This window comes from Aulonocara sp. 'chitande type north' Nkhata Bay, linkage group LG23 (assembly GCF_057382095.1).
Source record: "Aulonocara sp. 'chitande type north' Nkhata Bay isolate Kocher_YH1m ecotype deep benthic linkage group LG23, A_spYH_male_GT1.1, whole genome shotgun sequence".
Lineage (NCBI taxonomy): Eukaryota > Metazoa > Chordata > Actinopteri > Cichliformes > Cichlidae > Aulonocara > Aulonocara sp. 'chitande type north' Nkhata Bay.
In genome coordinates this window covers 35,427,551-35,455,535 of record NC_141365.1, presented here as the reverse complement: position 1 = coordinate 35,455,535, position 27,985 = coordinate 35,427,551, and the positions used below count along the sequence as shown (strand labels likewise).

Genomic DNA, 27,985 nt, shown 5'->3' with positions numbered 1-27,985 from the left:
TTATTTATCTCATACCAGCCACGAGTTACTGCTGCGTCTGAGATCCACCACAGACAAAGCTGAATGAACATGACTTAGGCAGGAAAAATAATAAACAGCAGCTGATGGATGATACTGACTGGCAACTAGGTGAAAACGCTATTTGCAGAAGTGTGAAAGCTTGTGAGTCTTCACACGTGAGGTTTGTGAGCGTCACTATTACACTTGGTTTACTCACACTCTCTCTCTCTCTCTCTCTCACACACACACACACACACACACACACACTTACAGACAGTAATAACAGGGGGAAAAAAATCTAATTCTGATTCTGAAATATTTTTGTGAGAATAAAGTAAAGTGACTACCAAAAGTGCACATTTAGAGTCACATTAGTCTTGAATATTTTAACCATAAAAATGATCTCACTTCAGATGCACACAGTGTGGACTGCAGTGAAATATACTTTTTTAACATTCACTATCACCTACCTACATAAATTATTTCATGTTTGCCAAAATACACAAAACTACTTCAGCAGCATTGCACGATTCCTACATTAGAATCTGTCATCACAACATTCGTGTGTAAAAGGTGCTGAAAGGACATAAAAGAGAAAACACACGCATCTCCTCCTCCTTTCTTTAGAACAGGTATTTGTTACATTGTTACCTTGCAATTGCACAGGTGATATAGAGTAACAGGAAAGTAATACATTAATAAAGGTAAGTCTATTTTTAACCTGATCATTGGAAATAAAAGACAATCATAAATCAGAGCTGTAGACTTGGCAACACACGGTGTCCGACTGCATCGTCTACATGACCACACAGCATCTACTGCAACACTGAAGCAAAGAAAATATTTAAAACCAAACGATCTTAATACATTTTTGAGTCCCTAACATTTCATCTTCAATAGCATCTCTGTGTTCATAACACCCTCCTCTTTGTGTCTTGGTCTCATCATCCTGAGCTACCAACCAAAGATGAAAGTATGCCGTCCAATCAGATCCACTACTCAAAGATGGAGTCAGAGTCAGCCATGCTACACACGGCTTCATGCAATTAAACATCCTGCATGTTGTTTGTAAAGATATTATTAGATATGGGAGCAAAGTCAGCTGGCCTTTTCTTAGCTTCTAAATGAAATCCCCGTCTCTGGCTCGCTGTCTGTATTACACCAGGGACAGCAGAGCCCTGGTCCTGGCCAGACACAGGAGCGGTTACTATCTGCCAAAGCTTTAAAAATAACTGCAAATTCCACAGAAAAATCTGATTACACACTAAACCTTTGGCAGCCTGAGTTCAGGGAGATGAACGTGGCTGTGGGTTATACAGCTGCCATGGTGTGCAGTATGTTAGTATGTTTAGGGGGTTTCCCCTGAATGTTAAATGGAGAACATTATGCATCCCATATGGAAGCCGCTTAATCCAAAGCTCTCGTCCATCTTCTGTCTGAATCCAGTTTTGACCCCTGCATCTCAGCCAGAGCCATTTCCTGCCTGCCATGTAGGAAAATCAGCATGTGGTAGTAAACTAATCTACTATTATCCTGTCTCATCCGCTGCTTTTTGTGCAATAAGTGTAACAATTAAAGCATGGTGCTCTGCAGAATTGGTCTCTTTTCACAGTCCGATTATAATCCTCACAAATCTGTCTAAAAGCAAACACAGAACAGTGTGATGGATGAATTCTTACCACTTCTGGTAGCAGTTTGGTGGCCAGATCGTGGATGGCTTTACCCATAATGCATAAGGAGGACAGGATGAAAACCACACCCAGGATAACACAAGCTCTGCAGAGGAAAGGAAAGAAGACACAGGCGATCAGTAACCAACAAACAGAGTGTTTTTAGTTTCTTCATTCTTTCTTTCTGAGCAGATCCTGATGCGACGGCCAACCCAAACAATAAAAGTGGTGCTGCATGGCTGCAGGGCTCGAGCCACGATTTCACAAACAATGAGGTATTAAATTCAAATTTCTCCAGGAGACCTCCAATCGATCATCATCATCATCATCATCATCGTTTATTTGTATAGCACTTTAAGAACACACCCGGCAGACCAAAGTGCTGAACAACACAGATCAAAACAACTACCAAATTAAAAATACCATAAAATCGATGACTCGCTTATAATTTTGACTTGCCAAAAAACCCAGAATCTAACATCTCATCTAAAGAGCTGTAGTCTGAGGACTTTGTGTGTAGTTTGCGTGTTGTTCCTGGGTGCATGTGGGCTCTCCTCTACAGTCAAAGACAGGCAGGGCTCTCTGGGTTGGTCTTGCCTCTAACTCCGTAACAGCTCAGGATTCAGTATGCCTGCAACCCTGAACTGGATAAGTGGGAAATAATGGCTGGACTGATCTCATCTAAAGACATTTTTAGCTGGAGTTTCTGTATATCAGATGGAGAAAAGTGATTTTGCAATTTTACACGGTTCATCCATTCAAGCTTCTCCTCCTCCCTGACTTTGCATGCATTCCAAGTATGAAAACGGTATCCCTGATTAGAGCCATACTACCAAATACTGGTCCTGACTAAAACTAAAGTCCAAGTATAAGTAGTAGATGTTTTTCTGAACATGGAAGCATCAACTTCTATGATAACTGTAGAGTGTTAGATAAAGCTACAGCTTCCTGCTACCCTAAACGATCCTCAATGACAGATAACATTTATTCAGAGTGATCCGGAGGATTCATTTGGAAGCAGCAGATGTCCTTTAAGCACCTTTACCCAATTAACAAAGTCTAGAGGGACACAAAAACCAATCGGAGCATATGTCCTGGTCATGGATGAATACCCAAGTGTATGTGTTCAAATCTGACGGCTGCTCTTGAGCCACACTTAGCATCCTGGGTTTTGACCGGATGAGGTAACCAAGGCAACCCAACATCACTCCGGGAAGTCCACAGCAGGGTGCACGAACACACGTAGACACACACAATGGAGCGCCGTATCCACCACTACAGCCCTCTATCGCTTCCTGTGGTTGGAAAATGACATCATCGCTCCGAGCTGGTGTTTACTCCACAGCAGAACAACCGAACAGCAAAAAGACCAGCAAAGTGTTCGGCTGCATGCAGCTTCTGTTTTAATGCACAGACGTGGATCACTTATTAATATCAACACGCTCACAACAACAGCATCTCTAACCTTGGTGATTTCAATGGAGGTATTTGTGTTTTCACGTGGAAAACAAAAGTCCCCAATTTGTCTTACTTTGACACCTAAAGCTTGTTACCTTGGCAACCACTCGGTACTTGGGCATTGCTGTTCAACCGCACCTTCTCTATCATTCCCAGACAGATCAAAAAACTAAGAAAAAGAACACAGAGGCTCTCGTTGTGCATCAGTAGCCCTCTCACTCAGTCTGCTCAAAGCCGCTGGCTATCTAACAAACAAACACTGCAGCAGGAGGAAGACGCCAGGCTACAGTTAAGGTGTAAATACATGGATCCATATTTTATGCATCTGTACAAGTACTATAGTGGCAAGCAAGTCACAGGTTTAATTCCAGCCAGAGCCACAAATCCCTGTTGGGGTTGTGTCAAGAAGGCCAATCAGTGTACAAAACTCCCAAATCAAACACGCTGTGGTGGCTATGTATAAGACAGCAACAGAAAATAGCTTTATATTTAGATTTTGTTGCTCTCGGATGATTCTCATTTTACTGTTTCAGAGTATGTCTGCAGAAACATGTCTGTGTGTGTGTGTGTGGGTGTGTTTGTGTATAGCTGTCATAGACTGTGTGAGTGTGCGTGTGATCAAGAGGAAGCTGTCTTCTCAGCGAAGCCAATTACTGGCTGAGCAGCTCCTCAACTTTGTCCAGATTCTCCATTTAGCAGTGCTGAAATGACACAATGAAGACCGCTTTCAAGTGGATTTGTGTAGATGTTTTCACATGATGGTTTAGCAAGCTGTCAAATATTTATATTAAAAATACAGTTGGAATTAATCAGACAGGTCTTTAGTCGCACACTTCCTGTTACTCTGATCATTTTATGTTGTCTGTCTGGTAAATTTAGCAGTTCTTTCTGATAAACTCACAAAACCCTCAACCATAAAATTTTTACATTTTATCTGCAAACAACTTTGGTGAAAATTGAAAATTGTGTGTTGGTGTTTAGCAAACTGTACAGCTTTTTTGGCAGAGAGTCGTCGAGGCGAACAATGTCGCTAGCTAGGAGCTAGTTAGCTTAGCATAAAGGGTACAAATGGACATAGCTAACATAGCTCTTTAAGTTAAAAGTGTATCTAAGAGCTGAAACTCACTCATTACCGCAACATATTTTCATTAACTAATATGCACACACACAAGCAGTTTGTATGGATAGCAAAAACAGCTGTTAGTTAAAGAGCAACACAAAGACAGCTTGGTTGGCTATGATATGCTCAGACTCTGGGGATTAAGGAAGACGCCATTTTTGTTTCCATTTATCATGTAAATGGATGCACATGGGACAAAGCAGAGCTAAGAGACTATTGGAGAACACTTAGATTCATGTCCTAATTTCTTTTCAATTCGCAACACATTTATATCTCCTCCTATGAAGTATTTTTATTTAAATATTTAAATAGATCTTTAAAAAGATGGGTGTGGTCTGAGAACTCACTGACACTACAACTAGAATATATAATTATTAAAGTATAACAATTTTATTATTTATCATTTTATTAGCTTCCTCATGGCTTTCATGTTAAAGCAGATGCTTTGCTGTTGAATCTTTTTCCATGCACTTCAGTGTCTGGTCTCCAGAGGATATGAGCTCATCTGTCGTCTCTAAGGCAATTAGCAACTCCTGTGAGACCGTGACACAACTCCACTGTTAAGTGTGAGTCTGTGTGTACGCAGGGAGTGAAAGTTTCACTTAATCGCCAGTACGGACAAACCTAAAGATTTTACTTGCTTTGCTTTGCTTGCAACCCATCCTATGCTGGATGAACTGGTGCAACACCGTTCAACTATTTCAGAGCAGAAGTAAAGTGATGACTGGCTCGTCTCTCTCTTTCAGTCTCCTGCTGGCTGCCAGCACTCTGACCATTCAACAGGCTCTGAAAGGGCAGCCTCCTCTCACACACACTCTATTCTCAGCCAGGTAGAGATAAGATGTGAGGCGCTTGTCTGTGATCGGTCCCACTGGGCTGAGCTTGACGGAGCTGAAGAGGCATGCTGTCTGACACACTTCTCTGCTGGACAGAGCAGACCACACAATCTCTCCCCTCGCTCACACAGGCCATTGTAGACACACTGAAATAAATTTCATCACATTGCTGGACTTCTTTTGTCTTATTGGTCGTATATATGAGACCATACCGAGGCTTCTGCAGTGTAGCTACACCTATGGTAGGGTGACCATATTTTTGATTTCCAAAAAAGAGGACACTTGGCCCAGTCATGAAGAACTTGCTTAAAGAAACATATTTAACATATTTAAACGATGCCTTCTCTGTGCGGTTAATGAATGGTGAAACAAAAATGTCATATAGGCTTTTACAAGTCAACAAGTGCAAACAAATAACTTAAAAGCCTCTGGAATTAAATAATGGTACAGAAATAAGGCCTCATCTGCATAAGAAAAATTACCAGTACTGGGTCGGTACGAGGGAAATTTCTTTTGCAGTTCATCTGAAAAGATGCACTTGCGCTTTGGGATCTTTCAAACATCATTAGGTGTGTTGCTGCGCGCTCTGTCCCGTCTGTGAGCGCAGAACAACAACTCACAAAGCAGCAGTTCAGGGATGACGTCACACACATGGGTCCTCTGTCGGAAAACCTGGACATTTTTATTAATCTCGAAAATCACCCCGGACGTCCCGAACGAAATGTGAAAAGTGGACATGTCCGGGGAAAAGAGGACGGTTGGTCACCCTAACCTATAGTATCAATTTGAAAACCGTAGGTGGGTTCCTTGGAGCTATCGCATTCACAGGACCTCTGAGTCAAACTTGAGTGTGACAATACTTCATCAGCCTTTTGATGCCTGAGGGGTAAAGAAAACTATATATAGAAGCAAAGCTGTCAAAGCTGTATTTGGGTTTGAACTTTAATTTTAAGTATACATGAATTCATGTTGTTGCTGTTTATGGGCTGGAAGTACCCGAGCTAAGTATATAAAAATAAGATTAATCATATCTGGTCAAAACAACTTTACTTGTGCAGCCAATCTGATATTTATACAGTGCAGCACTTTACAGTGAATTGCTGGTTATTGCATCAACAGTTGTTCAGACTGAGTATATGAAAATGTTTCTGCTAAGACCTTCTGACTGCTTCAGACCATTCGCTACAAATAAATTTGGTGGTGAAGGAAAAATGTACGAGGAGCAGCCTGGCAGATGATTCCTCGATCACAAACAAATGTTAGCGTTGCTAAGGAGACTGATAAAGCACATGTCAGTAATAAAAACTACTAAAAACTTAATTGATCTAATTTCCTCCAGCAAAAAAAGCATTAAAATCTCAGGCTGGGGAAAGTTTTCTGCCTGGGATATGTATGCTTTCTTTGATGGAGGAAGTTTTCATTTTAAATCAAAGTACCGTGTATGCCACAGACAGTACAAACGATTGATGTCGCTACCGTGATGCCGTCCGTTTGCTCTCTGAAGTTCTGTTTTGATTGTGTTTGGTGATGCGAGGGGGCAGAGACCTAATGCCTTTTTGCAGCAACACCTGTAGCCATATGGTGGCTAAGACACACTGGCTTCATTTTTCTGACCCAGAAGCTACGTCCATGTTTTATACCGTCTGTGGCTTATGCAGAGCATTATAAATAAAGGGGATTTTAGCCCGGGTCAGAGTGGATCGGGGTGAAAGGTGATCATACTTACATGTACTCGCGGTGCGCCGAGTGGACAGCTGCGGCGTTGCTGTATCGCCACAATACAATCACAGATGACAACACATCCAGCGTGGCATCAAACTGCAAAGTGTAAACATTGGTAATTGGGAATTCTATCACTACAATTTCTACTTTTAATGAAGTAGAGTGTTTACTCTGGACTTACGGCAAATCCAAAAGCTGAAGCACTGTGGCGCATCATAGAAACAGCTAAAGAGAAAAGAGAAAAACTTTTACTGCACTGTTCACGTTCATCTTCACATCAGAAATAATCATTTGAGTGCCTGTAGCTGCTGTAAGCACAGAGTCAGTCTGTGATCGTTTCATTTAAAGTAAACAGAGATATCTGATTTTTGCTCCAGTCTATTTAACTGCAGCAATGATTATTATTATAATCATTTCTAGTTTCTGCAGAGAACCTGCTGGATTGAAAAACAAGCACCGTTTTTGACTGGTTAATTTAACATCTGCCTTTTTATTTGGATTAACTAAGCTGTAGAAATGGTCAAAACAAACACTAAACAGCACAGTTATATGCATCCACACACACCTGCAACGGGAGTGAATGAGGAGAGAAGGAAGAAGAGACAAAGGAGAGAAAGATGCACAGAGATAGACAGGAGGATTCCTCTCCTCCCACGTTTATTTTTAGCAAGACTCACAGGGGGCTAGCAGCTCGCCTCAGCCCTGCATGCAGAAACACAGCGCTGTGTGGTATCACTTTCTCTCTTTTCCCCTTTAGCAACACATTCTAGTTGCTGCAAAAACAGCAAAAATCTTTTCTTTCTCCTATCCCTTTTTGCAGTCTGAGCTCCCTTTATTTTCCCCTCCAGCCTCCCAAGCTCCCCTCTCATCCATCTTCACTTTTCCTCTTATTGTTTCATCTACATTCGGTTGTTCTCTCTAGGCTGAAGGCACAATCACCCGCTCGCTTGCAACAGCTCAGACTGAAACGAGAACAGAAACAGATGCTGCATCCACATTCTCCTGCACGCAGTTAAGCAAACATCGCCAACCCTTGAATACAAATGATTGGAAGGGATACTGTTCTGACAGAGATGCAGAGTATCAGCAGCAGACCTGTTGTCATTCCTTCTTGGTGTGTAACTTTATGCTCACCAAAAAATACTGAACATGGCTCACACATTAAAAGTATGGCCTCCAAACTGCATTATAACTAATGCAGTTTGGCATGTATTTACTGATGATGCCCTCAGCTGAAGCAAATGCTCCCTGACAGGTTATAACCTTACATATGCTTGCCACACTCCCATTTTATGGATTTACTATACATCAAATGACCAGAGCACTTTACAAAAGCAAGCACATCAAAATGATTAAATGCATCTTAGTAATCAAATTAAAATAAATTTAAGCAGTAATAAAAATATAGAAAAAAGAAATCTGCAATCTCCTTTGCAACCCACCTGCAGCCCAGGTCCTCCTTTCATGCTTTCATATCATATCTGTTGCTCACTAGAACTTGGCCTTCCTCACAAATATAAATTAATGCAGATGGAAATATCAATTTTCTTTGGAGTCAAATGGTCCAGACTGAAATTTTAAGCTCCATATTTCCTGCAATAATTGAAGATTTGACGCTTTTAGTTGCTCTTTTTGAGTTTTATTTCACTTAAAGCAGCTGTTTTTACACAAAGGATACTTAAAGGTTGTCTCTCAGTGGCTCCCATTATTTCACCCGTCTATACTTTAATCATTTCATTAGGATGAAAATAAAAAAATAAAGTGTAGCTTTAATTTTGGAAAGCCACATCCAAGCTAGCGGATTTCAGTACAAGCCTCTTTGCAACCCACATCGACGCCGTTTCCTCCATTAATTCTACTTCTAACTTAATCATTGTTAAATCGATGTCTGCTGTGTTCTATGCTGGCTTTGCAAAGCAGGTCCAGAACAGAACCATACCACCAAAAACAAACACAGTCTCTGACTCAGCTAATACAGCATTCGCATGTTTTTAAAACATCCAGGGTGGGGAGATATATTTAAAGTCAGAGCTTGTGGGCCTCATCTCTCCATGTGTCAACAATACACGATCTAGCAAACAGAACCTCGCAGCTGTTGAAAGCTGCTTAAGGTAAATAAAAAGGGAGGGGCACCGAGTATCAGTCATCGGCCAGAATTGACATAACGAGGCAAAAGTAGGAGGTAAACACTCCTTACACGTAAATGACTTGTAGTGACAGAAGTGAGCATGTACAGTGGGGCAAAAAAGTATTTAGTCAGCCACCGATTGTGCAAGTTCCCCCACTTAAAATGATGACAGAGGTCAGTAATTTGCACCAGAGGTACACTTCAACTGTGAGAGACAGAATGTGAAAAAAAAATCCATGAATCCACATGGTAGGATTTGTAAAGAATTTATTCGTAAATCAGGGTGGAAAATAATAATAATAATAATAATAATAATAATGGATTGGATTTATATAGCGCTTTTCAAGGCACCCAAAGCGCTTTACAATGCCACTATTCATTCACTCTCGCATTCATACACTGGTGGAAGCAGCTACGGTTGTAGCCACAGCTGCCCTGGGGCAGACTGACAGAAGCGAGGCTGCCATTTCGCGCCATCGGCCCCTCTGGCCAACACCAGTAGGCAAATAAGTATTTGGTCACCTCAAACAAGGAAAATCTCTGGCTCTCACAGACCTGTAACGTCTTCTGTAAGAAGCTTTTCTGTCCTCCACTCGTTACCTGTATGAATGGCACCTGTTTGAACTCATCATCTGTATAAAAGACACCTGTCCACAGCCTCAAACAGTCAGACTCCAAACGCCGCCATGGCCAAGACCAAAGAGCTTTCGAAGGACACCAGGAAAAGTATTGTAGACCTGCACCAGACTGGGAAGAGTGAATCTACAATAGGCAAGCAGCTTGGTGTGAAAAAATCAACTGTGGGAGCAATCATCAGAAAATGGAAGACATACAAGACCACTGATAATCTCCCTCGATCTGGGGCTCCACGCAAGATCTCATCCCGTGGGGTCAAAATGATCATGAGAACGGTGAGCAAAGATCCCAGAACCACACGGGGGGACCTGGTGAATGACCTGCAGAGAGCTGGGACCAAAGTAACAAAGGTCACCATCAGTAACACACTACAACGGCAGGGAATCAAATCCCGCAGTGCCAGACGTGTTCCGCTGCTGAAGCCAGTGCATGTCCAGGCCCGTCTGAAGTTTGCCAGAGAGCACATGGATGATACAGCAGAGGATTGGGAGAATGTCATGTGGTCAGATGAAACCAAAGTAGAACTTTTTGGTATAAACTCAACTCGTCGTGTTTGGAGGAAGAAGAATACTGAGTTGCATCCCAAGAACACCATACCTACTGTGAAGCATGGGGGTGGAAACATCATGCTATGGGGCTGTTTTTCTGCCAAGGGGACAGGACGACTGATCCGTGTTAAGGACAGAATGAATGGGGCCATGTATCGTGAGATTTTGAGCCAAAACCTCCTTCCATCAGTGAGAACTTTGAAGATGAAACGAGGCTGGGTCTTCCAACATGACAATGATCCAAAACACACCGCCCGGGCAACAAAGGAGTGGCTCCGTAAGAAGCATTTGAAAGTCCTGGAGTGGCCTAGCCAGTCTCCAGACCTCAACCCCATAGAAAATCTGTGGCGGGAGTTGAAAGTCCGTGTTGCTCGGCGACAGCCCCAAAACATCACTGCTCTCGAGAAGATCTGCATGGAGGAATGGGCCAAAATACCAGCTACTGTGTGTGCAAACCTGGTAAAGACCTATAGTAAACGTTTGACCTCTGTTATTGCCAACAAAGGTTATGTTACAAAGTATTGAGTTGTATTTCTGTTATTGACCAAATACTTATTTTCCACCCTGATTTACGAATAAATTCTTTACAAATCCTACCATGTGGATTCATGGATTTTTTTTTCACATTCTGTCTCTCACAGTTGAAGTGTACCTCTGGTGCAAATTACTGACCTCTGTCATCATTTTAAGTGGGGGAACTTGCACAATCGGTGGCTGACTAAATACTTTTTTGCCCCACTGTATGTGAGAGTACAAAAAGATAGAAACAAAGGCAAGGATTACACAGAAGTGCCTTAGTTTAGCTGTCAAATGCATTCCTGCACACTCAAGCTTGATCCAAAACCATTTGCTGCAACATCAAGGGAGCAGATTTGTATCTAGGACTACGAAACAGAGCTGACAGCATCTATTTTTCAAGTTAAATTCTCCAGATAGCTGAAAAGACTTCACGTTCCTTCATCGTGCAGCCTCCTCTCATTCTACCATGTCAGTTTAAAGATTTCTTTTGTGATAATGACCCCACACATCTGACTGTAATATATATCGTCTGCTCCTCTTCCCTTCTCCTCTCTGTCCTCCCTTCCTCTCTTTCTGGCACCTTCATTAGCCGCAGAGAGAACAAGTTGTGTATAAATGAATCTGCTGCGGTTCTGCGGTCGTCAAAGCCGAGCCCAGCGATGACTAATTGGCTCCCAAGAAAGCTGGGTGGGTGTCAGCCGGTACGGACCTGCAAGCACGTCAGGCTATCACACACATACACACACATGTACGCACAGTGCTACTCTACTCTCCCTCTTCCTTACTTCTTGTCACATCTAACAAGACGAGCAGGGGAAGAAAGGATAAAACGCTATCCGAGCTCTTTATGCATATCAATGAAACGCTTCACTGTCAAGTTGTTTTTTCTAGTTGGTGCAGTGATGGCGCTCGTCTGATTGTCCCGTGTGTACCAATGCATAGGCCTTGTCATTAAAGCAGCAGCAAGTGGCTCAGTTACAAGTTTCTTCTTGATAATAAAACATGAGCTGGAGATCTAAAAGCAAACCCTGACAAACATGCAGTTCACTTTCAAATAAACTCTCACTTTTGTATTTTATATAATGCGCTAAATCACATCAAAAGAAAGAATTTGCACCGCTGTCATCTGTTACTTCACACTTCATTGGACTTTTTTATTTTGTGTTAGCCGGTTGTGAGCAGTTCTCTTTATGTTAATATTCATCTTCAGTAATGATTTTCAATCCCTGGAGTCCTCATACACACAGTCTCCTCCCAGCAGCTGATGTTGACACGTGCCCACTCGTTGAACTCATGCAGGCTCTAATCTGATGTTCTATTGACTTCTGGCTCTAGCAAATTGAGGGAACTCTTCAGCCAATCCTCACAACACCAGTTCAACCAAACCAATTGATATTTTTTGCCACTGTGAATTTGTAACTACAGCCAGGTGCCAAACTGCTATGAACCCAGTCTAACGTTAACCTTTCCTTCACTCAGTGTAGTAAAGCTTTTAAGCTGAGAACTGTCCCGTGACATTTTCCCCACTGAGATGTTCTTTTCTGTAAACTAAAAAGCCGCACCTGCCTGCCTACAATAAAGGTCACACGCACTTGGTCTTTTCCATGTTTGAGTAATGCTAATGTTTTACAGCATCTATGTTACCCAGAGACTGTTTCATTCTGTCATCATGTAGAGCTCACAGAGAACAGCAGCAGGTGGTGAGGAGTGGACTGACTCCTCGCAGAGCTCTGATAAGTCTGTGAAACACTGTTGGACCTCAGGGTTTGAATCCTAATGAAGCCCTTCGCACTGACGTACAACTACTGTTCTTTTGGGTCTTTTTTAACCTCTTAATGTTTGTAATAATCCGAACTTTCAGACAGAATTTAGTTAAATCTCTTAACCAACTAAACTGTGACTTTGTCTAACCTAATACTAATAATTTAAAGAACCACTTTCTGTCCATTCATCAGTTTTTCACCTGTTCCAGAAACAATTTAACCAATCTGATTGAAACCTGCAGATATATGGCTGGTGACCTGAGTAAGCAACCCTGCTGTTGGGGTTTAGTTGGGGTTTTTCCACGCCTTCTCTCTGTGTGTTTTGTGCATCACAAGTCCTTTAGCCTCTTCCTTTTAACAGTGTTTTCTTTGGTGTGGTTTAGGTATGCTGCCCTATGCAGGAAGCTCCTTTATAAAAACAGATCTTTCCAGGGAATGTAAACATGTGGCCAAACATACAGGGAGTGCAGAATTATTAGGCAAATGAGTATTTTGTCCACATCATCCTCTTCATGCATGTTGTCTTACTCCAAGCTGTATAGGCTCGAAAGCCTACTACCAATTAAGCATATTAGGTGATGTGCATCTCTGTAATGAGAAGGGGTGTGGTCTAATGACATCAACACATATATCAGGTGTGCATAATTATTAGGCAACGTCCTTTCCTTTGGCAAAATGGGTCAAAAGAAGGACTTGACAGGCTCAGAAAAGTCAAAAATAGTGAGATATCTTGCAGAGGGATGCAGCAGTCTCAAAATTGCAAAGCTTCTGAAGCGTGATCATCGAACAATCAAGCGTTTCATTCAAAATAGTCAACAGGGTCGCAAGAAGCGTGTGGAAAAACCAAGGCGCAAAATAACTGCCCATGAACTGAGAAAAGTCAAGCGTGCAGCTGCCAAGATGCCACTTGCCACCAGTTTGGCCATATTTCAGAGCTGCAACATCACTGGAGTGCCCAAAAGCACAAGGTGTGCAATACTCAGAGACATGGCCAAGGTAAGAAAGGCTGAAAGACGACCACCACTGAACAAGACACACAAGCTGAAACGTCAAGACTGGGCCAAGAAATATCTCAAGACTGGTTTTTCTAAGGTTTTATGGACTGATGAAATGAGAGTGAGTCTTGATGGACCAGATGGATGGGCCCGTGGCTGGATTGGTAAAGGGCAGAGAGCTCCAGTCCGACTCAGACGCCAGCAAGGTGGAGGTGGAGTACTGGTTTGGGCTGGTATCATCAAAGATAAGCTTGTGGGGCCTTTTCGGGTTGAGGATGGAGTCAAGCTCAACTCCCAGTCCTACTGCCAGTTTCTGGAAGACACCTTCTTCAAGCAGAGGTACAGGAAGAAGTCTGCATCCTTCAAGAAAAACATGATTTTCATGCAGGACAATGCTCCATCACACGCGTCCAAGTACTCCACAGTGTGGCTGGCAAGAAAGGGTATAAAAGAAGAAGAACTAATGACATGGCCTCCTTGTTCACCTGATCTGAACCCCATTGAGAACCTGTGGTCCATCATCAAATGTGAGATTTACAGGAGGGAAAACAGTACACCTCTCTGAACAGTGTCTGGGAGGCTGTGGTTTCTGCTGCACGCAATGTTGATGGTGAACAGATCAAAACACTGACAGAATCCATGGATGGCAGGCTTTTGAGTGTCCTTGCAAAGAAAGGTGGCTATATTGGTCGCTGATTTGTTTTTGTTTTGTTTTTGAATGTCAGAAATGTATATTTGTGAATGTGGAGATGTTATATTGGTTTCACTGGTAAAAATAAATAATTGGAATGGGTATATATTTGTTTTTTGTTAAGTTGCCTAATAATTATGCACAGTAATAGTCACCTGCACACACAGATATCCCCCTAAAATAGCTAAAACTAAAAACAAACTAAAAACTACTTCCACAAACATTCAGCTTTGATATTAATGAGCTTTTTGGGTTCATTGAGAACATGGTTGTTGTTCAATAATAAAATTATTCCTCAAAAATACAACTTTCCTAATAATTCTGCACTCCCTGTAAAAGAAGATGGAATTTGCTTATTAACGGTGCAATGCTCACACAGTCTGTGTGCATTAAAATGTTTAAGTGTGCAGTTGAGCTCACTGCTAAGAATATACAGTGATCAGTCACGTTAGCACCAGAGCTTGTTCTTCGGGACCTGGTAAGTTTGGAAACCAGATCAGCGTCTTTGTCTCTTTCAAAACCCTGCTGAGGAAGGTCCCAGGGTTAGACAGATACTTCCTCCTCAATAATGTTTGGCTGGTGGCACGTAACAATGCCAGAACTGCTGGCTTCTCAGCTGAGCATTGGATTTGAATATGAATAACATTTTTGTCTGCCTGTCAGTAGTTTTAATGTGGCTGATTTCAGTGTACTCTGGTTACTTAGTGTTTAATGAGTGGTCACAAAACTGAAGCAGTGGATCGTTACCTAACAGATGTTCTTTACAGTACCGATCAAACAGACTCTGCAGAGCACGAATAAGACCAGAGTGAATCGAATCCATGCTGCTCTACAGATGTGGTAATCAACCGCCAGAGATGGGCAGTAGGGTGTTACTGTAATCCGATTACTTTTTTCAAGTAATGAGTAAAGTAAGGGATTACTATTCCAAAAAAAAGTAATTAGATTACTGTTCCTTTCCCGTAAGCACGCTGCGTTACTAAACCGTGACTTTTGTTTGTGAGAGGGTCTCATGACAATGACGTACGAGTGTGCAATGTCCGTGGCTACAGTCCTGCTGAGTCTTTGATTTTATTTTTTTCTGTCTTTTACTTGCATCTATTTGAAAGAGTGAGCGTAAACACACATACTTATTTTATTTTATTTTATATGCTGGAACACTCCGGAAATAGGTTTAAATGTTAAACAAATTTCTTCCAGTCAAAGACAGCTGCATACAATTTATTTTTTGCTTGATGTGCATAAAGTTAAAAGATTAAAACTAATAAAACGAGACTTTTTCATTTGATTCAATTTTATATGACAGATTATGCAGAAAAAATTGAATTGGGCTGAAAGGTCTGTTGCTTTGTTCAGGTTGTGTATCATGTTTTCAAAAGTTTTTAAAAGTAACTAAGTAATAAAGTAACTAATTACTTTTGAAAATAAGTAATCAGTAAAATAACAGGATTACTTCCTTGGAGAAGTAATCAGTAATTAGTAACTAATTACTTTTTTCAAGTAACTTGACCAACACTGTCAACCGCTATCTGAAATCACTGATTTAGCGTTTTCATAACTTCACAAATAACAAACGAAACTGTAAAACTCACAACTTAAATTAATCAATTTCAAGTTAAGTGAACGAGAGAGCTCTCTGACCAGTGATATAATTTGTAATTCACCAGCAGGAACCACATCCTCATTTCAGGTTTGATAGCATTTCTAGTAGATAATGGAAGATGGATTGAGAATGAATTGAAGCTGCAGTTTATGGAAGGCCTCAGAGGGGACTGGCGGCGGCTCCTGGGCAGAGCCCCGTGTACTAATGAGAAGTGAATGAACTGAAAAATGGAGGGAGGGTGGGGCACAAAAAAGAGAACAGTTTGTAGAGCCGGAGAGTGGAGTGGGGCGGGGGGTCATATATAGGGGTGTGTATCGAGGTGTGGTTGTGAAATCCAATTTATTATGTTAAACTACAAGACTCATTGTTTTGGAGACTACATCCTTAAATCTGCAATGACTATGCCTCGTTCAGAGAGGAATATATCAAACCCACAGCAACACCAGCATAGTGAAGTCTGCTCACAGACTATATAAAAGACAGACAGAGGCCCCGTGCCATCACCTTTTGATTAAAGAGGCTGTCATGAAGCCCAACAGGAGTCCACTGGCATCTTGATGTTTAGAAAATGCACTTCAAAAAACTTTTATATTCAATTTTATATTTTTTGTGCTTTTAATTATTTTTTCTATCCACCCATCAAGCAGATGACAGAAGAACTTGTGAAGGAATATAATTACTGATTTTAACAGCGTAATGTGTTATATCATTGTGTTACTGAAAAATGTCATGTTGGGAAACTTAGTGTAAAAAGTTAACATGGAATATGTTACTGGTAGACGAGTAGTCTAATGTTTGTTTCTCTTGTGTAAATGCCCAATAAATTGATCACCGGGAACACCCCTACACTCTACTAATGTTAAGTAATTTCATTACATTTTCCATGTATTTTTATCACATGAGTAGAATCTAAAATGTTACATTTATTGGAATCTGATCAAATGAAACGTACTGGTTTACATTCAGTTTATACCGAGCACATTTTCTGAATAAATAAACCTTTGATTTTATGTATTGTGTCATGCTTATTGAGGGTGAAGAATCATTGTTGCAGTGCATACTGCCACAGATAATTAGAGAGGCAAACAAATATTCATACTCCCATCCTCGTACCCAACCACCAAGAATCACCAATTATCCGAACAAGCTTGGACTGCGGGAGGAAGCCGGAGTACCCAGAGGATCATCATCATCATCATCATTAAAATTAAAAAATTAAAAAAAAATCAAGATATTTAATGTTACTCTGTAATCTCAAATACCAGCACATCACCAAACCACAGCGTTTTCTTCTGTTTGTGTGTCGTCATTCTCGTTGTCAGATCACTGGTCGCAGGAATCCGTCTGCTACGCCGGCCTCGTTCGTGTCTTCCTGTGCTCATTTCTGCAGCTGATTTGAGGGTGGCGCCATGTTTATTTATGCGTGAGAGCAGGCAATATGAGAAAAGTCCCACAGCAGGACTGCAGAAATGTGACAAACATGTCTAATGAAGACAATACAAGAAAAATATTCAGTGAAGAAAAAGCTTAATGAACACAAGAACCCTGAAAAACAAGGTGAAGGAGGCTGTTATCCTGACCCTCATCAGTATTACAGGAAACTCATATCTCTACATACAAACCAGTGTGGAGGTGATAAGGATCACAGATGCAAAAAGCTTGTTTCTTTACTTAAGTTAAGCACCAAAATGCATTTACTGCAGAGGGGGAGGAGTAAGCTGAACATCAGGTGACAGATCTGTCCAATAAAAAATGTCAATCAAACACTTGAAGCAAACATCATATTCTGGCACACACAGGCGCAGTCTGTCAAATCTAAACAGCTTTCAATACAGTTTTTCCTATTGAAAGATAAAGTGTCTCACTACTACAACAAATAAGATCCCGGACAAACAAAAAGAGACACAGGAGGAGTTATTTATCCAGCCAGCAGTCTCGTCCTTGACACACTCGGGATAAATGAAAAGAGAAACCCAAAGGTTTAGCACAAAGTGTTGGGTGATTAAATATGTTCTGCCTCAAAAGAAGCAAAACTTCAATAAATGCAGCAAGCGTGAAGGTCGACTTCACAAAGGTGCTGACGGCAAAAATGCTCCACGTTGCTTTTGTAACCGGGAGAAACAAGAGCCGTGGAAGGCTAAAGTTTGAACGAAACAGGATCCTGGCACGAGTTAGCATGCTAAAGTGCTTTTTCTACATGTTGCCTTTGATTTTGAGAACAAATGTTTAATCTGTTGGGTGTCACATTTACCAGCAGGGTGTTGCAGTAATTAGCAATGCTGTCCTTCGACTGACAAACCAAACAGCAAGCTCTCTTTTGACTCATCTTTAGATCTTTCGCACGCACAAGAAATGTGGCATCAAAGGAAAAGACGGGAATGTGTTACTCACTGAACGCAGCAATGGCCAGGATGATGGTGACCACGATGGACGCCCAGGACACCCACAGAGCCTTCTTGCGGTAACTCTGTGCTTCGTGAGGCTTCAGACGCATACTGCTCTCCAGGAGACCTGCAGACAGTGTCGCAGGGCACAGTGACCCACAGTATTCAAACAGGGTTTGGAGTTGCTTTTAAAGTGGAACTTTAATCCATTTCGAAATGTTGTGCCACATATACACTGTTACTCAGTGTAACAGTGTATATACTGTGTTACTGTTACATATTTCCCACGCGTGGGACTAATAAAGGTTATCTTATCTTACAATGACAGCTGCTCGTGTTAGTTTTAAAACAAATGAGGTGTGTGCAAGTAATCACACTGCTCTGAGCGCTCCGTTTCAAACTGATTTTTGTACTCTTGGATGTCACCGAGAGAGAGACTCCTGGGTATAAACTACCTGCGACTCAAAAAAACGCTGCAATTATTCAGAAATAATTTAGTTTAAAGGAAGAATAAACTTTAACGAGAAGGAGCGAAAACGGCTTGTTTGAGACTGACTGAATTAAGGTCCAGTATAAGATTAATCTGGACTATTTTGAATTTAACTCAATGCAAAGCTACACTAGTAGAGTCCAATCATAAAAACATAAAACTGAAAATAAGCATAACAGGACTGTCTATCACAGGGCTAACACTTACACCAATTTACCTAAAGAGAAGAGGATCCAGAGAGGACTCCCACAGACAGGTCCCAGGCAGATGGGGGATTGAACTCAGACCCTTCTTGCTGGGATTCAGCAGTGCTCATGATTGCGCCACCACTTAAATTATATACTGACAAAGCAACTTTTGTTTTTGTCATCATCTTATGAACTTATCTTGTGAACACTTTGACTGTGTGTGTCTGCTGTTTGGTATGAAACAGGTGATGTGCAGTGGAGCTTTTTTCAAGACTGAATCGAAATGTGGTGGAAAATCTAATCTGAGCCTGGAGCCTAATAAAGGGAGTTTTTCCTTCCCACTTTCACCAAAGGCGTTCCCAGAGGAGATCACCTGCTTGTTGATTTTCTCTGTATTATTGCAGACAGTATTGTAAACAGCCATGTTAGAGGCTGGAAAAGTAAAGCACCGAGTTGATAGATGCTACAAAGCCTTGCTGATAAACTGATGATGATGATATGAAACTGACTGATAAACTCATGATGATGTGTATCATGTGATCACTGATCAGTGTTCGCAGGCTAATACAATCTATCCATCTAAACAACCAAGTTTGAATTTTGTTTTGTTTTTAAAACAAATATTAGATACATAACCTCAGACATAAAGGGTACAGATAAATACTTACTTGGTGTCCTGCTGGCTGAAAGTGAAAAGGCACTGACCAAAAGATGGCTAACACAGGATCCACCAACCTTAAACAGCTGGATTAATGTAACACTAGAGATTTATAAGATGGAAAAGATTACTTTTTTTAGTGAATTTAGAGTATGAGAAATGTATAAACCCCTGGGGAAAATGGCTCTACTATGCGGGATCTATAAGGCCAGATATCGCTGCTATCCACCATTAGAGTGGCTTAATTTGCAAAGTAACATGTACTAATGCTATTTATGCCCTCATCTGCTACTGATGGTGTTGTTACTCGAATGACCTCTCTCTGGATGCATACAGTTACAAACTATGTCTATCTGTAAATATGTTTTGTTTTTGTTTCACACTCTTGTGAAGGAAAAAGTTGTTCTTCACTTGAAGTGATGGCACACACCCAGACTTCTATGCTCTCCTGTACAGTGGGGCAAAAAAGTATTTAGTCAGCCACCGATTGTGCAAGTTCCCCCACCTAAAATGATGACAGAGGTCAGTAATTTGCACCAGAGGTACACTTCAACTGTGAGAGACAGAATGTGAAAAAAAAAAATCCATGAATCCACATGGTAGGATTTGTAAAGAATTTATTCGTAAATCAGGGTGGAAAATAAGTATTTGGTCAATAACAAAAATACAACTCAATACTTTGTAACATAACCTTTGTTGGCAATAACAGAGGTCAAACGTTTACTATAGGTCTTTACCAGGTTTGCACACACAGTAGCTGGTATTTTGGCCCATTCCTCCATGCAGATCTTCTCGAGAGCAGTGATGTTTTGGGGCTGTCGCCGAGCAACACGGACTTTCAACTCCCGCCACAGATTTTCTATGGGGTTGAGGTCTGGAGACTGGCTAGGCCACTCCAGGACTTTCAAATGCTTCTTACGGAGCCACTCCTTTGTTGCCCGGGCGGTGTGTTTTGGATCATTGTCATGTTGGAAGACCCAGCCTCGTTTCATCTTCAAAGTTCTCACTGATGGAAGGAGGTTTTGGCTCAAAATCTCACGATACATGGCCCCATTCATTCTGTCCTTAACACGGATCAGTCGTCCTGTCCCCTTGGCAGAAAAACAGCCCCATAGCATGATGTTTCCACCCCCATGCGTCACAGTAGGTATGGTGTTCTTGGGATGCAACTCAGTATTCTTCTTCCTCCAAACATGACGAGTTGAGTTTATACCAAAAAGTTCTACTTTGGTTTCATCTGACCACATGACATTCTCCCAATCCTCTGCTGTATCATCCATGTGCTCTCTGGCAAACTTCAGACGGGCCTGGACATGCACTGGCTTCAGCAGCGGAACACGTCTGGCACTGCGGGATTTGATTCCCTGCCGTTGTAGTGTGTTACTGATGGTGACCTTTGTTACTTTGGTCCCAGCTCTCTGCAGGTCATTCACCAGGTGTGGTTCTGGGATCTTTGCTCACCGTTCTCATGATCATTTTGACCCCACGGGATGAGATCTTGCGTGGAGCCCCAGATCGAGGGAGATTATCAGTGGTCTTGTATGTCTTCCATTTTCTGATGATTGCTCCCACAGTTGATTTTTTCACACCAAGCTGCTTGCCTATTGTAGATTCACTCTTCCCAGTCTGGTGCAGGTCTACAATACTTTTCCTGGTGTCCTTCGAAAGCTCTTCGGTCTTGGCCATGGCGGAGTTTGGAGTCTGACTGTTTGAGGCTGTGGACAGGTGTCTTTTATACAGATGATGAGTTCAAACAGGTGCCATTCATACAGGTACGAGTGGGGGACAGAAAAGCTTCTTACAGAAGACGTTACAGGTCTGTGAGAGCCAGAGATTTTCCTTGTTTGAGGTGACCAAATACTTATTTTCCACCCTAATTTACGAATAAATTCTTTACAAATCCTACCATGTGGATTCATGGATTTTTTTTTCACATTCTGTCTCTCACAGTTGAAGTGTACCTCTGGTGCAAATTACTGACCTCTGTCATCATTTTAAGTGGGGGAACTTGCACAATCGGTGGCTGACTAAATACTTTTTTGCCCCACTGTATATGAGTCTTAAAATTAAGATACGTGTCAAGTGATGTACATTTTATTTTATGTATAACATAAAAAAACCCTAATATTAAAGGATTCTCCAATAGTTATCATTCCTGGACTGTGTTGTGATCACTGAGGAGGACAGAAGCCTCAACACTGAAAGCCATTCACACAAACCAGCACCTACTCTTTTACTCCCACCAACCACTTGAACACCAACTTGGAGTGAACAGGACAAGACTCAGTTGTACACCTGCACTTAAAAGAGAAAGAATGATCTTTCAAAGATGACAATGTTCGAATTTTATGTTTGAGAGAGGAGTAAAGGAGGCCATCTACATCCGCTGTGACTGAGCAGTGTAGAACAGAGGTGGTGGCTTATGCAGTCTTGAGATTTCTTCCCAGGCATTTCAATCCCCCCCTCACACCTTGCCTCAGTAGCTCACATGATGATGGGGTGATGGTGTCTCACTTAGTTGGCCCCAGTGAGAGTATGGACCCACACCTTTTTAATAACACGCTGACTCACATGACACGTCACATGACCTATAGTAGGTTAAAGAGCTTTGAGATCACTTCCAAAGGGGACAGCTATATCTAGGGGGTGTTACCCGAGGCTCTCCGCTGGTTGTTTTAGAAGTGATGAAGCCTCTATTAATGAGATGCAAAACGTCTTCACAAACCTGGTGAAAGTGAATGTCAGAAAATGCACAGGAAAAGCTACAGTGTGCTGGTTTAAGCTGTGAAACACCTGCTACTGTTTAAATGCTGCCTGTGGTCATCAGCCTTCCCAAAGACAAGCCTCCACTGATTCATTTACAGAATCTGCAGGCACCACTATTTCACGTAAGATGTCTGCACACTCTGTTTGCACATTCTGCACTGCATTACTACGCAGATCTGTGAATAATTTAGCATGCATATTGGTCACCACACAGTCCAGTTATGAAGCAGCCTTTTCCCTCAGAAATCATACATGATTCACGGACAGTGTGGAACATCTGGGGGCAAAATTTAGGGAAATGTTTTGAGCAGGCTACAGTTGAATGAATTAAAGTGTATTTCCAGTGCGTGTACAGTAAAACAAGCACCGGTCTACACGGCATTACGCACGGTGTGTGTCTTGGCCACGGGGCATCCAGAGAAACTTTAAACAAAATTCAAGCCGCCTACCTCTGTCGTCTATGCTGTCATTTATCTTCATCTCTTGGTCCATTTTAAAGCCCTCTGCGTGATTTTCTGTGTTGGGCTGCTGCTGTATAGAGTCCGCCTGCTCGCACCGTCCGTTTACCGCCGTGGGGTCCACAACTACAGCCGGGTCCGGGACAGTGGTGGAGTCTGGCGGTGTGGGCTCTGTCATCTTCTCGGTGGGGGGTCGCGGTTCCATTGAGGCACTCCACAAATGTCTCACCTGGGTGAGAAGCGCAGGCTTGCAAACAGACAGAGACCCAGAGACAGACAAGGAGGGAGACTTCTCACAGGGTGCCGAGCCAGTTGCGCCAAGTTACATACAATCAGGCGAAATCGTACCGGAAATTAGAAGTTGTACATTTCAAAACAAAAGCCTTTTTTGAACCGTATTGGAGAAAAAAAAAATTTTTTTGGTTTAAAAATAGACAGTAACGTTGAATATTTCATATACTCTTTTATTTGATATCAATTAACTATCATCATGCTATTGTCCTCGTCAAAGCCTGCTTACTCCCTCTCCTTCCCCTCATATCTGCTATTATTCACTCTTCACTCACCACTGGAACTGTTCCTGCTTCCTTCAAAGTTGCTGCTATTACCCCAATTCTGAAAAAAACTGGTCTAGATCCCAACAACTTTAATAATTTTCGTCCTATCTCCAATCTACCATTTCTCTCAAAAATCCTTGAAAGAATAGTTGCTTCACAAGTCCATCTTCACCTAACTGATAATAACCTTTACGAACAGTTCCAGTCTGGCTTTCGTCCTCTACATAGCACTGAAACTGCTCTTATAAAAATAACAAACGACCTTCTTATAGCAGCTGATTCTGGTCTCCTCTCCATCCTTATCCTTCTTGATCTGAGTGCAGCTTTTGACACCATCTCTCATCCCATTCTCCTTAGCAGATTAGCTTCTATTGGTCTCTCTCACACTCCACTAGCCTGGTTTAAATCATACCTATCTGACCGCACTCAGTTCATTCAATTAAAATCCTTCACTTCTCAGCTTTCTCCTTTATCCACTGGGGTGCCCCAGGGATCTGTCCTCGGGCCCCTTCTTTTCATCATCTACCTTCTTCCACTCGGACATATTTTTCGTAAATATAATATTCAGTTCCACTGCTACGCCGATGACACCCAGCTCTATCTCTCTACCAAACCTGACTCTACTCTTCCTCCACCCTCCCTCATCCTCTGTCTAGCTGAACTTAATTCTTGGTTCTCCTCCAACTTTCTTAAACTCAACAGCAATAAATCGGAACTTCTTCTGGTTGGCACTAAACGACTGCTATCCAGAATTAACAATTTCTCTCTCACCATCAATAACTCGCTGGTCCCTATCTCTCCCTCTGTGAAAAGCTTGGGTGTCATTCTCGATAGCACATTATCCTTTAACTCACATATCAATAATATTACACGTGCAGCATATTTCCAACTCCGTAACATTAATCGCCTCCGCCCCTTCCTCACACCTCACGCCACTGCCATTCTCATCCATAATCTTGTTATCTCTAGAATTGACTACTGCAACTCATTATTATTTGGCCTTACACAAAAATCTATCAACAAGCTCCAACGTGTCCAGAACTCTGCTGCCCGTATTATTACTAGGACTTCTTCTACCCACCACATCTCCCCAATCCTGAAGCAACTTCACTGGCTCCCGGTCAAATTTCGCATCCATTTTAAAATAATTCTGTATACATTCAAGGCTATTCATTCTCTCTCTCCACCGTACCTCTCTGACTTATTACAGATGAAGCTCCCATCCCGCTGCCTCAGATCTTCATCTTCTCTTTCTCTCTCTGTTCCCTCTGCTCGTCTGATCACAATGGGAGGGAGGGCCTTTAGCTGCTCTGCCCCTCGACTTTGGAATTCCCTACCCCCGGACCTCAGAAATATTAGTTCATTCTCTCTTTTTAAGTCCACCCTCAAAACTCATCTGTTTAAAATTGCCTATTCTTAAATTTCTGTATGTTTTAACTTTTATCTTCTATTTTTATCATTGTGTATATTTCCAGTTTTTATCTGTTGTACAGTGTCCTTGGGTGCTTTGAAAGGCGCTATTTAAATAAAATGTATTATTATTATTATTATTATTATTGTTTTAGACTACAGTCTGCTCCACAAATGATTTGCTACTTTTTGAAGCATCCTTTTTTTTTATTTCCTGGCTGTGCTTTTCACTATTTCGACAGCATCTCTGAGGGTAATATTGTACTTCTTTTTACTTCACTTTTTTTAATATGATAAGTAGCAGTTGCTAGCTACTGTAGCACTTCAGATTAAAGCTTTAAAGCCACTGAACCTACGCTATAACACATTGTTATAAACTGACCTATACTGGGGGGATGAAATGGTTAACGTTAACCCGCCCTCGCCTAGAAGCACTTAAATACTGTTTTTCCTTTTTCCTATACATTGGCTACAATAGGCTGTGTAATAATAATATGTAGCTTTAGCCCCTTAGTTTGCTGACATGATTTAACAAGCCATGTTTAGGTAGGTAGTTTTAACCGAGCAACAGTAGGTATTTGCTAATTAATTCAGCCTTATAAGTTAGTTCCCAAACAAGAGATGAGATTTATTTCGAAAGTGTTTGCCGGAAGTGGTTTGTGTCAGAGCTGACACACTTGACAGAAAGATGTTGCGCACAGTCTGGACGAGACGTAGGAGACGGAATATTCACATCAGGCTCCGATTCGCGACTTTGTGACAGATAGCCGCACCTGGACTCTAATTACTAGTCTAGTGGAGGTCACGAGACCAGTGCTCGTGCTGCAGCTCAAAAGTGCACTTACCGCCGCGCTCTGCACTGCGCGTTCGCGAGGAAAACATCTGTCCCATGTGGATTCAACGAGCTGACGGATGTGAGCGCGTGCAGATAGTGGTGCCCCTGTCACACACCTGTCACGTACACTACATAGAAAAGAAAATAATAACACAAGCTTGCTTTTCCATATTGTTTTTTTATTTGTAACCGAGAACTGGGAAAAGAATGTGCGTATTTATATATTCATATTCAAAATGATAACGGGAATGCCTCTAATGCGTTCATGCTCAGGAAAAAGCAGAAATATGTAATACAATATGTTTATAGAGCAGTTCCCACCGTGTGAGCTCTTTCGGCCACTCACACGTAAGAAATATTTAGGTATGGGTCAGAAGTAGTCAGTTTAGCCTGTTTGTGTAAGATTGGATTTCACATTTAACTTAAGTAGAAATATAATCATCAAATACATATTCTCGTCAGGGTAATCTGACCACTAAGTACTTGTTTGCCATTGTGAATGTGTGACAATCATGGTGACATTTTTCTTTAGCAACCACCGGCTCTTAAATAAATAGTTATTTTACTTTCATTGAAATTATTTTTCTTTTTGATTAGTTTTGATCTTATCAAGATGTTTGTTTGGTCATACTTTCTTTTATTTTATTGAACTTATTTAACATATAGGCTATTGCGAGTTTAGCACATGTACAACATAAAAGACTTATTATAGTAAAGTTGTTGGACTTTTATTTTGAAAGAAAAAAAGAATCGCTGCAGCATGTTTGGATGAACATTACAGTTTTATCTATTTGTTTTTATTTTTGTTAACTTTTTACTAAAACAAGACTGTGCATTCTGTGAGCTAAATGCTATTCCTAACAATATTTGTAAATCTATTAATATTTCCATTTTTATTATATATTTCTCTCAGTCTAATCTGCTTAACTAACATCAACGATATAACCTATTTAAGTTGACAGAAGAGTCAACACGCCTGAGCTTTCAGTTCTATCTCTTGGTCTCTGCTTCCCTTTAGTGGAGGATGTAGAGTAATACAGCTTGTGTTCTACTGAGTGTGATATATATTTATCTATATCTATATATACATATATAGATATAGATATATAGATATATAAAATTTTGGGTCTGCCTGAACTTATATGAAAACCATAGCAGGGTTTCAAAATCCCCAGAGCAGCAGTCAGATCATTTTAGATGGTTTTAATTCAGACAGAGATTTTGCAAATGCTTTAAATATGTTTTATGCTCGTTTTAGTTCTTCTGATTTTAGCGAGGATATTTTGGAACTGAAACAGAAACTGAGAGATACTCAGCACTTTATCATTGAACTCAGTGATGTCCTGATAATATTAGTGGCCGCCTAATTAAATCTTGTCCTGACGAACTCAGTCCTATATTTCAGGTTATTTTTAATAAATCCTTGCAAACACAACATGTGCCCTCTCTTTGGAAAGAAGCAGTCGTGGTTCCTATCCCTAAATCTAGTCGTCCAAAAATTCTAAATGACTTCAGGCCTGTTGCCCTCACTTCAGTTGTAATGAAAGTCTTTGAAAAAATCATCAGAAATGTGATTATGAAAGAGACTGAACATCAGCTGGATCCAATGCAGTTTGCATATAGCATATATAGAGGAGTGGAAGACGCACTTTTGACTTTACTAAATCTGATTCTTAAAAATGTAGAGAGTAAAGGGACTTTTGCAAGTCTTCTTTTCATTGATTTGTCTTCAGCTTTTAATACAATACAGCCCCATATTTTAGTTAAAAGACTTTTAGAACAGTTTGACATCAGGAAAAACCTGGTGGGCTGGATTTTTGATTTTTTAACTGACAGGTCAAGAGTGAGAATAAATGGGATTCTGTCTGACCCAGTGTTCTCCTCTACAGGTTCTCCTTAAGGGTGCGTCTTGTCGCCCTTATTATTCATTCTCTATACAAATATGTGTCAGAGCAGACATGAAAACAGGGTCATTATTAAATATGCAGATGACTCTGTTACTGTCAGCTTACTGAAAGAGGGTGAAACTAACCACGGTCCAGTCATTGTTGACTTTGTTCAGTGGTGTGAGGAGTCTTATCTCCAGCTGAACATATCTAAAACAAAAGATATGGTGATTGATTTTAGGAAACAACAAAATGGGCACGCAGTCACTTTAATTAAAGGTCAGAAAATAGAGCAAGTACAATCATATAAATATCTTGGGACCATAACCAATGAAAAACTGAACTTTGATCAAAATTGAAAATCAGTTTGTAAAAAGGGTCACCAGCACCTTTATTGCCTTAGGACACTTGCTCATTTCCACACTGACCAAAAAATTTTAACTTTGTTTTATCGTTCTTTTATTGAGTCTGTTTTATCCTTTTGTTTGGTGGCATGGTTTGGTCAGACCTCTGTCACAGAGAAAAACTCTCTAAATCAGATAGTGAGATGGTCCAGTCGTCTGATAGGTGAGCCACAGTCTTGTTTAGCCTCCCTGTACTCTAAGCAGGTACAGAGGATGGCTTTATCAATCCTTAAAAATGGTTCCCATCGTCTAAGGGGTGA

General features: G+C 41.1%; 1 protein-coding gene across 1 annotated transcript in view; it reads right to left on the bottom strand.

The window, feature by feature from the left end:
* Positions 1–24,728, bottom strand: part of LOC147302327 (transmembrane protein 163a) — a 35,883-nt gene extending 11,155 nt beyond the window's left edge. Inside the window, exons 1-5 of the mRNA XM_086281540.1 lie at positions 22,625–24,728; positions 18,081–18,200; positions 6,988–7,031; positions 6,811–6,902; positions 1,680–1,776 (exon numbers count right to left, since the gene is read on the bottom strand). Coding sequence (XP_086137666.1) covers positions 1,680–1,776; positions 6,811–6,902; positions 6,988–7,031; positions 18,081–18,200; positions 22,625–22,838 — 567 coding nt within the window. The 5' untranslated portion in view covers positions 22,839–24,728. The remainder of the gene's footprint in view (positions 1–1,679; positions 1,777–6,810; positions 6,903–6,987; positions 7,032–18,080; positions 18,201–22,624) is intronic.
* Positions 24,729–27,985: the final 3,257 nt, after the last annotated feature.